Genomic DNA, 10,999 nt, shown 5'->3' on the forward strand with positions numbered 1-10,999 from the left:
GTGGTGAGGTACAGCAATCCTGGACAAGGACTACCTAGTCCCACAGGTCACTGCTGCCACTTGGGGCTACCTGACCTCCGGGTTTGCGATGCCGAGCCTCTACCCTCGGCCCCTGCTGCCTTGCGCACAGAGCTGGGATCCAGCACTCTGCTGCCGGAGCAGCGGTAACCTCTGTGTACGTTACCTACTCTGACACTGCTTCCTGGACAAAAGTCTGGGCTTTTGATATTTTTGATGTCTATTTGGGACCAGCGTAACAACCAGATTTCCACTGTCTGAACAGTAACCCTGCTTAGAAGCAGCTATCTCAGGAAAATGAAACGCTCACAGCTAGCATACAGATAGGGTACAATTAGACACTTCAAGAGGTACGCTTTTCTGAGCCTGCAGTGCTGCTGTGGATTACTGGATTTTGACAAATGCTAAGTATTAAGCTGTTGCTGATTTATTTTAATGCAGTAAAAATAATATAATAATCAAGCTGGGCCTTTAAAAATTTCAGTGACACTTCTCATAGAAGAGGTAGGTTTTAATATAGCAAAAGATCTCTTGGGAATGATGATTTTCACCTTAGTATGGTCACACAGACAAAAGTAATTAAGTTAAAACTGCATAAAACGTTATTGCCTATCACCTGAGCTGAATTGTGTGCACAGTCTGAAGCTACATCTACATGAAATAGTTGAGCTAGCTGACACCATGCACCTGGGCTCTGCTTTCCAGGGCTTCACCCAGAGTCTGGCACTATTCAACCTCTCAGTGAGCCAGTTTAGCTCACTAATTTTGTAGAAAATGAACTATTTCTGGCATTGGCATAGCAAACTGAATTGGCCAGGGCATGTGATGGGGGAGACAGAGATCAAATGCCGGAAACGGCACAATGGAAAGGGCTAAGTTGCCCTTTTGTTGGCAGAGATCTCCTTTGTCATCTGGTGAAGTCCCACATCTAGCCTGAACAAATGCAAAGTAAAACGTACCAAAGTTCTCCTCACTTTCATGTTCAGATTAAGCTAATTTAATTGAAGGCTGCTGCTGAAAGGGCAGCTGCCTTTTTTGTCTCCCCATAACCGTACGATCCTGACTCCCCGCTTTTGCCCAAGCATGGGAGCAGGCACATAGAATCTGCCAAGTTGGAAGGTTCATCGAGCCCAACTCCCTGCTCCTCGCAGGACTACCTAAAATTAAATCATATGACTAAGAGCATCGTCCAGACGCTCCTTGAACTCTGACAGGCTTGGTGCAGTGACCACTTCGCTGGGGAGCCTGTTCCAGTGAGTGACCACCCTCCCAGTGACGAACCTTTTCCTAATAGAATTTACGAATATTTAAGAAAATAAAAGCAGGCATACTGGGTCAGACAAAGGTCTGTGTAGCTCGGTATCCGGTTTCTGACAGCAGTCAGAAGGTGATGCCTAGGGGAGAACACAAGAATAGAGCAGGCACATGAGATGTTTTCCCAAAATAGTTGTCCAGCCCCTAACAATTTTCAATTCAAGGACTTTCCACTACAATAGGGTCAACTTGACCTTACTGTATATTTTGCAGCCACAGAAGGAGTTGGATCCCATTTGAGTGGTGGCACACCGTTAGTTCAGCCTTAATGTGGTCACTTTAAGCCACCTCTGTGGATTAATTTGCATTCTGAATCAATTAGCAGAGCACAGCCTGATTATTGCATATATTGTTTCACAATTATTATATTCCCTGTAGTCAGAAAGGCATTCCCCTCCCTCCAAGCTGCAAGCACTCGCTTTTACAATGTTATTAAAGAGCATGAGGTTCATCTGTCCAGGTGAGATAATGTCTGACCCTGCTGCAGAGTTCAGGCCTGGAAAAATAGGTCTTCTGAACCACAGTACAAATAGAAGCAAGATTCATGCTGAAACAAATGCAAATGAACAGCATGAAAGGCAAATCAGAGGTTACCCTACAGGTTTCCTTTTCAAAGCACTTTCCAAAGTGAATTAACAAAGTTAGCATTAATGTAATAGTCGGTCCACGCAGCTGAAAATAGCTCCTTAACTGGTACACATAATTTGTCCAAATATCTTTCTTAGGTCAGATAGGAAAGTCCACTCAATCAGTAGAATTTTAGGCTGGCAATTTTTTGATAGTCAAAACTGATGAATTAGTTTATGGTGAAAAAGGATCCCAGTAAATGCAAATACCCATAACAACATCCCACACCAACAGAAGCCACTCCAGTTTGAGCTGTGGAGCTACGTCCTGCCTTCAGCTTTGTGAACATTCGGTCTCTTCCTGTTTTGCTACAAACACTGATAGCTAATAGGGCATGCCCTTAACTCCAGCCTGGAGCATTTCGCTGTCCCCTCTGACTCACCTTCAGCGATAACTTGCTCTCAATAGCAGCCCAGGGTGGATCCAGTTAGCACTAATGAGGGGGAAGAGTTGTGAAGTGGCTCACAGGCCTGCCCGGGTTAGGAACTTGCTTAACGATTTGCAGGCTCAAGACCTCGCAGAGCCTTATGTCTGCATTTAATCTGGCAACTCGAGAGCATTCCCAGCAGACCCTACAGGATTGTTTTCAGTGCCCAGAGTGAAGGTTTTGCAGATCAGAACATCAGCCTGCACGTGTACCACCTTCTGGCATGCTTCCTCCCCCATTTTTAGAAGAGGAAGAGGTGAATCTATTGCAGTAACAGCCTCGTTATCACAGGACTTGTATCGCACCTATCGTGATACGTCTTCAAGAATGATGGAAACAATATAGGTGTTCTACGATGACTACTCTGTGCAGGAATAATCTGTACTCTTTATTATTTCTTTGGTCATGATGATACTGAAGTATCATTTTCACAGAAATAAAGTTAAGCAAGATTCAAACCCATCAGCACTAACAGTGTGTTCTGCACAGTACAAACGCTACCTGGTAAGCTGTGTGTCCACTGCAGCTGGACCAAAAATGTAACATTTTTGTGAAATCCTGAGAAAAACAAGCAGGCTATTATCAGAGTGCCCACCCTTACTGCAGGTTTAAAACTCACAGATAGGCCTTCAGTGTAATTCTCCTGACATCAGTATCTTCTTCTGAGTTTTCTTGTATCGGAGAACGCAGAAGAGAGGGTGCAGCAGAGGTGGAAGGAGTCCTGTGACACTCGGAACATCTAATCTACCTCCTTGAGGAATGGCTGGGGGAGATGTTTACTATTTTCAGTGTTGGAAGTTCATCTAAGAAAAGTAAAGCAAATGCAAGATGAACACCGAGGACCTGAAAATTACAAATTATAGAGTGCGCTGGCACGATGGCTCCATTTAACAATAGCCAGAATTTCTAGCTAAGCAAACAACAAGAATTTACCTTATAGCAACAGCAATAAGGTGCCAAAAATGCATCTCTCACACCACAGTGTTTGCTGAGCCATGCATGAGACCTGCAGAGCTTGAACCCTTCCTTCTAAGGGCACGGAGGTTACTGCAACCCCAACAGCCACTGTGCTGCTCAGCATCGCCATTAAAGGGCTCTCTCCAGCTACAGAAGAGGAGGGCACATGGTCAGACTCCTGTGTGTCTTGAGAAATTCTAGTAAGGCAAATATAACCATTCTTTCTTCTTAATTATCTGTCCATAGTGACCCAGTTCTTGTTGACAGCCAGCAGAAAACCCTTTAAGGATAGGACTGCAAGATTTGTCTAATATTGATCAATCAGCTGGTTAAACAGGAGATCACACCTACAGGCACACACTAGAAAGAAGCGATCAGTGAGTATATAAAGCAAGTTCCAGGCAGCTGATATACAAACCTCACTTTCAAGGACTTAACTAGAACAAGTTGCTGAGATCCACAGATGGAATAAAATCATTAGTGAGTGAGGTTATATGCACATATATACATGAGAAAAAATCATGTTGGAAATTGAGCATCTAAATTTAACAACAAGCCATTGAGACCACCTGCCAAGGAAAGTAACACATTCTCTCTTTCTTGACTTCAGCCATCCAAGCTGAGTTACCTTACAGCAGAGAGGCTTTATTAGAACAAGCTAATTCTGGGGAAGTCACCCATTATACAGCTCAGACTAGGCAACCTATTGATCACTTCCAGCTTTAAAAATCTAAATATCTGTGAACAGTGTTCAACTTGACTAGCCACCTCATGTGAAAACCAAAAACTGCTTTAACTTCACTAGGACTCCAAGTCAGTTATCTCAAGAGTAAGAATGCTCTTTTCCCTTTTTTAGTGACAATAACCATAACTTTACCTTCCCTTTCCAAAAAGGCTCTAAAAATTTACTTTCCTAAGCGGATCTAAGGATGTCGCTGCTCAGTTCTTTTTAGGGTATCCCAGCACAGTGGATGTTGACAAGTAACCATACCACAAATAGTTTCATCCCACTGGCTCACATCTGCAGTCATCATCCTCGCAACCACTCCAGCAGGGAGAGCAGGAAGATGGTATCATCTATTTATACACCCTGCAAAACAGAAAATTTGTGCAAATTAACTCAGCAGAAAAAAAACAAAACACTGAGGATGTATGCAGTGTGAAATAAAGTCAACAGAACAAAATTGTGGAGGAATCAGTCCGTGGGTTGTCCTCAGGTCTGGGTACATCCTAGGTCACGGCAGGCTGACAACCTGGCCTTACATCCTGTAGCTCCAGACCTTTTATACTAGAACAGCTTTCTAGTCTCATTTGGCTGTCGCACGTAAAACATGGAGCATGTTAAACATGGCTTGCAGTAGTCAAGCTTACTACTGCAAGTCACATTTTACACTGGTACAAAAAAATTGCTATTTGTAGCACAGGTATAAATACAGCGACACACGAGCAGTGGCTTGGCTAAGCCAGCCTGAGTGGACAAGCAAAAAGCATGACACTACTGTCCTTCCGTACCTCACGAAAACACAAATTAATACTTTAATAGATGTACTTCAACCCTCCAGATATTGTAACTAAAGACAAATATATGCACAAACCATATTACTTGTTATTTTACTAGTGACCAAAGCATCCAAGAAAGAAGGGGGTCCGTCGTATCAGAAGATACACCCGACTTGACAGTAAGTGCCCAGTCTCTGCCGGCAAGCGGAGGAGCTTTGGGCCGTACCCCATCCCTGTCCCCGCTCCACCCTACCCCCTTCCCCAGGCAGCAGCCCAGCCCGGCCGCGCTTTGTTCGCAGGTCAGGCCTCCTCCAACAACCTCGCCCTCTGGCAAAACCGAAAAAACCAAACAAGCTGCAGCGGCTTCCGAGGGCTCCCCTCACGGCAGCACGCCGCCAGCCCCGCCAGAAGCCGACACCAGCACCGTCTGTTCGGGGCACACACGCGCCGCTTACAATCAGTCATGGCCTTCATTAAAAAGTAATGCAGCAGCCGCTGCAGCACTTCACCGCCAAGAGCCATAAAGCGACCATAGAGTTAACAATAGAATACATTAAAGCGTGCTAAAAATGAGACTCAGGAGACACAATTTGTACATGCAGTTTTTATTAATCCAATAACTGGAAAAGTCATCAAGCTCTCACGCACACAAGCCTTTCTTCAGGTCTGACCTTTGTGTACTCACAATGCTGTATACTATTATGTCTAATACGAACAATAACCTTTACCTACAAACTTGTCTCACGAATGTCTGTAAACTATCCCCGTTACCGTAACACTGCCCTTCCTACTGGAAAACATACACTTGCTATGGAAAAAAGCTGCACTGTCAATCACTACTCTCAATTTCAAAAATCACCCCAACACAGTACCAGATTAATCTATTCCCTTCTTGCACTCCGAGCTTACTTTAACTACCCTGTCAGTTTTCAACAGCGATGAAGTCTCGTGAAATAACCAGAAGCTTGGGCCAGGCACGGGGCTGGGGTCCGCGGGGCAGCCACGACTCAGCTGACGGCAGGCGGGCAGGCTGCGCGCCCTCGCAGCGCTGCGGGGAGAGCCCAGAAACCACGAGGGGGCAAAGCGGCTGCCCCCATGGGCACCAACCCCCCGCCCTCAGGGCCCCCCCCAGGCTCCCCGCCTCTGCCCTGGCCCCCGCTCCCCCCCAGGCTCCCGCCCGCTCACCCCGTATACCCCTGCCTGCACCTGCCCCACAACGCACACGCCAGGCTGCCCGTCCCAGCCGCCACACGCGCGCCCCCAGGCCCCCGCTGACTCCCTGTCCCTGTCCCTGTCCCTGTCCCCCACCGACAGCCCGAGGCCGCCCCTCGCCCCGCGCTCCCTGACGGCCGCCGCCTTCCCGTCACCTGGCAACGGCGGCCGCGGTGCCGGGCGGGAGGGGCCGCGCTGCACGCCGGGAGGGGTCAGAGGTGAGGGGGCAGCGGCTGAGCGCGCGCTTCGGTGCGGCCGCTCCGGGCGAGGTAGGGGCGGGCCGGGCCGGGCTCCCCCGGGCTCCCCCAGCCCCCGCCGCCGCCCGCGCCCCGTGACGCCCCGTTTGCCTTGCAGGAGGCCCAGGATGGCGGAGAGACCGGAGGACCTGAACCTGCCCAACGCCGTCATCACCCGCATCATCAAGGAGGCGGTGGGTGCCGGTCCCGGCGGCCCCGAGGGGCCTCCCGCCGCGGCGGGGCGGAGCGCGGCACCGGCAGCGGCCCCTGCCAGCGGGGGGCGGCTGCGGGCGGGCGAGCTCTCCCCGGGCAGCCCCCGCCGGGCTGTTCCGCGGTTGTGCCCGGGCCCGAGGAGAGGGGCGGCGGTGCCGGCTGCGCCCGTGCTGTGTCCCCCAGGCCTCCTGCGAGGACAGGCGGCCCTCCAGGCGCGGGAGGGCCGGTCCGGGCTGCAGAACCCCGCGGTCGTGTTCCCAGTCACGGTCCGAGGCAGCGGAGGCTCGCAGTGGGACTCGCTGAACCAGCAAGCGAAATCGGAGCGGAAGCGATCCCTCGTCTCTGTAAAAGTCTAGGATAATTCCCAGTCATTAATTTAATGATATGTTTGGTCTTGAGCCGTGAGACGTCGATGAATGGGTCTGGGTATGGCAGGGTGATTGGTCCGTGTCAGGAATTTGACGGTCGTCGGATGAATTGCCCCGGAGATGGTGGCCAGGCCCACCGCTGACCCAGAAGTTACTTTGCTTGGCGTAGCTTACTGCCTTTGAGAGAACACCGTTGGATCGTGGTTGGCTTTCAGCTGGCATCAAAGTTTCTGTGTTAGCATCTGAGGTCAACGTTTAGTTTCCAGTTGTGCTGAGCCCTCTGAATGCCTTAATGGAACTGACACGTGAATTATGCGAGTTTAAGTCATTTATAGCAGCTGCTGATAAAAGTTAAATTTGTTTTTCAGCTTCCTGATGGAGTAAACATTTCCAAAGAAGCTCGGAGCGCAATATCTCGAGCGGCAAGTGTGTTTGTGCTTTATGCAACATCATGGTAAGAATTTGTTGCGTCAGATGACCAGTGCAGTTGATTTATAATTCACCTCTCTGCTGGCTGTCCTGGAGATTTTTTTGCAGTGTTTGTTTTGGTATTGTCTGTTTATATAAATAAAACAATCTTTAGTGTAGCCCAGACTGCAGCAGTTGCGTTTGGGCTGTCCTTAACAACCTGTGGGGAAGGCAGCTTGGCTCTGTACGCAGAGGTGCCCCAACCCCACAAGGGACAGGAGGGGTCCCAAGCTGCTGTTAGCCTTAGAATACGGCTGCGTGGCTTTCCCTGGCAAAGGCGAGAGCTCTTTGCTCACTTTCCAAGCTACTCGCCATGTGGCTGCGTTAGCGCAAGCGTGAGCCAACCCAGTCAGCCTTGCAGCTGGTCGCAGAGGTCACAGTCACGTCTTTGGGGTGGCCGTGCTGTGCAGGCAGTCACTTCTCTGGTGTCACTTCTCACACGGCTTTCTGAAATTGTCACCTTACAGCCAACGTTCAGACTTTCTCCTTCCACCCAGTTGTAGAAAAGGTCCGTGCAAGCAGAAAACTAACGTTGCGGGAAAGCAATGCAAGTAGATGAAAGCACAAACAGCCAATGTAAACAAGAAGCTATCTTAAACTACTGGTAGTAAGTGATTAAAAAAACCCTGAATGTTTAGGAGATGGCTTTTTTTTTTTGAAGTTGCTTGTGACTTTAATAAACAAGACTAAATTGGTGATAGTACCAATTAACTCTATTTTCCTTCTTGTTCTTGAGTAGTGCAAATAACTTTGCCGTGAAGGGGAAGAGGAAAACGCTGAATGCTGGCGATGTTCTCTCTGCCATGGAGGAAATGGAGTTTCAGCGATTTGTAGCCCCTTTGAAAGAATCACTGGAAGGTATCGTCCTCAGTTCCTGTCGAGGGAGTCTAAGCAGGGAGTCTAAGTCCTGTTTTCCTCAAACACTGGACAACACTTACTTGCCTGTCTTGTTTCTCTTCTCTTTGCCCAGCATCCTACACTGCAGTTTGCCTGGGGAATAAATAATGTGCACCTTAACAGGACTGGGATAACATTATTTCACAACTGATGAGGATTGGGAAAGTCTCATCTGCTATCACTCCCCTATTATGTTTATCTAAGGAAAGTCTTAGGTGCTGCCTGTAAATGTGAACTCCTGCGTCCTTTTCAGCATTTTTCTGCTGAAACTTAACCTGATTTCCTATGGAGCTGGTCAGCACAGCTCAAATAATAGGGTGAGTTGCTGCTCTGAGTTCACTGCTCCCCTTGTAAGCCTGGAGAGCAAGTGGACGTTGGACTTCAGCTACTGTACTGTTCATGCCGTGGAAACGCTGGCTTGCAATTTTTCAATGTTCTCTTTTTTTCTTTTTTAGTTTACAGGCGTGAACAGAAAGGAAAGAAAGAAGCAAGGAAAGATAAAGACAAGAAGGCAGACTCAGAGGAGCAAGATAAGAGCCGAGAGGAAGAGAATGATGATGATGACGAAAGGATGGAGGAAGAAGAGCAAAATGATGAGGAAGAGGTGGACAACTGAGCTTGCTGATGAGATGTGTGCAGGGGTTGGGTTTTGTTCAGAGGGATTTAAACGCTGTAAATCAACCTTGCTGTGTCCCCTCTTGTTTCCAGTAGAGCTTTGTACTGTTCCTCTGTGTTTGGCTTTAACTTGTACATAAAGGACTTCTGCTAAAGCTTTTCTCGTGGAAGGACCGCTCCTCCCTGTGCACAGGGGGCTTGGCACCCTGCCCAGGTTCTGAACAGGCAGTAGTGGGACTGGGCTTTTTATGCTGGGTTGCCTCTGAAATAGAGGAAAAAAGAAATGTCGGATGCTCAGTACAGAAGCTGGCCAGGAGAACTTGAGAGACTCTTGAATAAGCTCGTTAAACCAAGTCAGGGGCTGAATCAAATAGGTCATTAACCCTTTGGGGTTTAGAATCTACATGAGGATGTCAGGAGGCTTGGAAGCTGAACATTTAAGCTTTTTATCCAAGTGACTTCTTTTTTTCCTTAATTTTCTTGCATTCTGGCTGTGCCTTCTCTTCCTGCTGTAACTGTGACAGTGATACTGCGTGTTTCAACCTTGCCAGTCCTATGCAGCAAAACAGTGCAACTGTACAAGGACCAGTGGTCCACTCGGCTGACTTTCTCCCCCAAATCAACCTAAATCAAAAAACTCCACAGCACTTACAATCTAAACTAAATACCAAAAGTGCTTGTTTTGTGTCTTTAAAGCCCTGGGAGACCAAGAGGAATTTTGTGAAAAATCTGAAGCAAAATTAATGGCTAAAATGTGTATCAGGATGATAAAAGGCAGCTATATCAAGTGGTACGTTTGTTGCAGGTCAGCGGTGGGCAGCAGTGGATCTGATGGTCTCACCTCCTGTCCCTCCTTTGCAGAGCTGCAGTTCCTGCAGACAGGTTGGTGATTGCAGCAAGTTTAAATGCGGTAGAATAGAGTGGTGGATTTTGGTGGGGTTGTTTTTTTCCAACTGGAATGGACTAATTACATCAGAGGTCCCTCTTTAGCCTTCGACAGTCATTCCAGAGATGCGGACTGCCCCCCAGTGTGATGGGCTCCAGGAGGGCAGTGGGGACAGGATGTTCCTACCTAGGAAGGCCAGCCTCAGGCCTGTGGTTTTTAAAGTACCTCCTTCAAGAAAGATGGGTTGAAACAAGCTGTTTGTATTCCTAGTACTCCTATAGGTTTGTTCTTTTATACTTTCTTACTTTTGATGCCTTTCCTTTCTCTTCTCTGAGAAAGTATCTATTAGAATAAGCTCATTTTTGGGAAAAAAAAGCTTTATTATTTGACTATCTTTTTGAAGACTAATAACCTAATATTTGAACTTAACCAAGGTCTGGTGAAAGAAACTTGAGGAAAGTTTTAGGTACGTTTAAGTAAAACCCACGACTTTTGCTGATGTGCAGCTTTAAAATAGCACTTGTGAGGATTAGTATGTCCTTTTCACCAAAAAACTGATGCAGAGCTACCCTGCCTTTATGCTTTTATGGCGCGATGGCTTTTTGCACACAGAAGCCCAGCTCCTGAAAAGAACTGAATCAACAAAGATTTTCTGCTGTCTAGTTTCTACTGGTGTGCAGTCAGTAACAGATGAAAAGACTGAGCTGACGATGTCTTCCCAAGATCTCCAATAACAAAAAAGGCCTGCCTTCTAGCTCTTTTTCCTCTCTCTTTTTTTTTTTTCTTTTTTCCTTTTCTAGTACGTATCTGGGGTGCATATTCTGGAAGGGAACAATATCTAAATAAAAGCTGGATTTTTTACAGAAATGGCGTCTCTTATTTCTGTCAGTGATAAAATGAGCTGGTCGCGGTTGCATAAGCACGCATCTGAGCGTGCAGCGAAGGCAGAAGCAAACTCGCTATGAAATTGCTTACGGGGCAGCTGACGGCGAAAGGAGGATGAAGGCTGCCGCAACCCCGCCTTGGTGCAAGAGGAGCGAGGGAAGCGTGGAGACTCGAAAGAACGAGATTTCCAGTTATCGGAGAAGTGAGGTTTGGGTGCTGGTGTTTGTACGGCTGGTGGAAGGAGCCTTCCCCTTGCTCTCGCTCCCGGTGAGAGCACTAGGCTGCGGGGAAGGAGAGGAGAGATACGGGGTCTGGGCTTATGCACTGCAGCGGGCCAAGGAGACGATGTTATTGTGCGGGGGCTGCAGAACGCCAT

At 47.8% G+C, this 10,999-nt stretch overlaps 1 protein-coding gene across 4 annotated transcripts; it reads left to right on the forward strand.

The window, feature by feature from the left end:
• The first annotated feature begins 6,269 nt into the window (after positions 1–6,269).
• Positions 6,270–10,605, forward strand: POLE3 (DNA polymerase epsilon 3, accessory subunit). Of its 4 annotated transcripts, XR_012676738.1 has the most exons (7): positions 6,270–6,324; positions 6,410–6,485; positions 7,241–7,326; positions 8,080–8,198; positions 8,693–8,841; positions 9,658–9,734; positions 9,843–10,605. XR_012676738.1 is itself a non-coding variant. In XM_075170235.1 (6 exons), the coding sequence occupies exons 2-6, from the start codon at positions 6,420–6,422 to the stop codon at positions 9,682–9,684; spliced, it is 447 nt and encodes a 148-aa protein (XP_075026336.1). In that variant the 5' UTR covers positions 6,271–6,324; positions 6,410–6,419; the 3' UTR covers positions 9,685–10,605. The 4 variants fall into 4 exon arrangements, 3 of the variants coding, with proteins under 3 accessions (XP_075026336.1, XP_075026337.1, XP_075026338.1); XM_075170235.1 differs by having other exon boundaries at positions 6,271–6,324; positions 9,658–10,605; XM_075170236.1 differs by lacking the exons at positions 9,658–9,734; positions 9,843–10,605 and having other exon boundaries at positions 6,271–6,324; positions 8,693–8,976.
• The last annotated feature ends 394 nt before the right edge of the window (positions 10,606–10,999 follow it).

Source organism: Calonectris borealis, chromosome 21, assembly GCF_964195595.1.
Source record: "Calonectris borealis chromosome 21, bCalBor7.hap1.2, whole genome shotgun sequence".
NCBI lineage: Eukaryota > Metazoa > Chordata > Aves > Procellariiformes > Procellariidae > Calonectris > Calonectris borealis.

What these genes read in the sequence shown, in the direction of transcription:
- POLE3 (XM_075170235.1), top strand. Translation starts at nt 6,420, where the DNA reads ATGGCGGAGAGACCGGAGGACCTGAACCTGCCCAACGCCGTCATCACC. An exon ending in TTTGAAAGAATCACTGGAAG is followed by an intron (nt 8,199 to 8,692) that starts GTATCGTCCTCA and finishes TTTCTTTTTTAG; the next exon opens with TTTACAGGCGTGAACAGAAA. An exon ending in AGCAAAATGATGAGGAAGAG is followed by an intron (nt 8,842 to 9,657) that starts GTGGACAACTGA and finishes CGTTTGTTGCAG; the next exon opens with GTCAGCGGTGGGCAGCAGTG.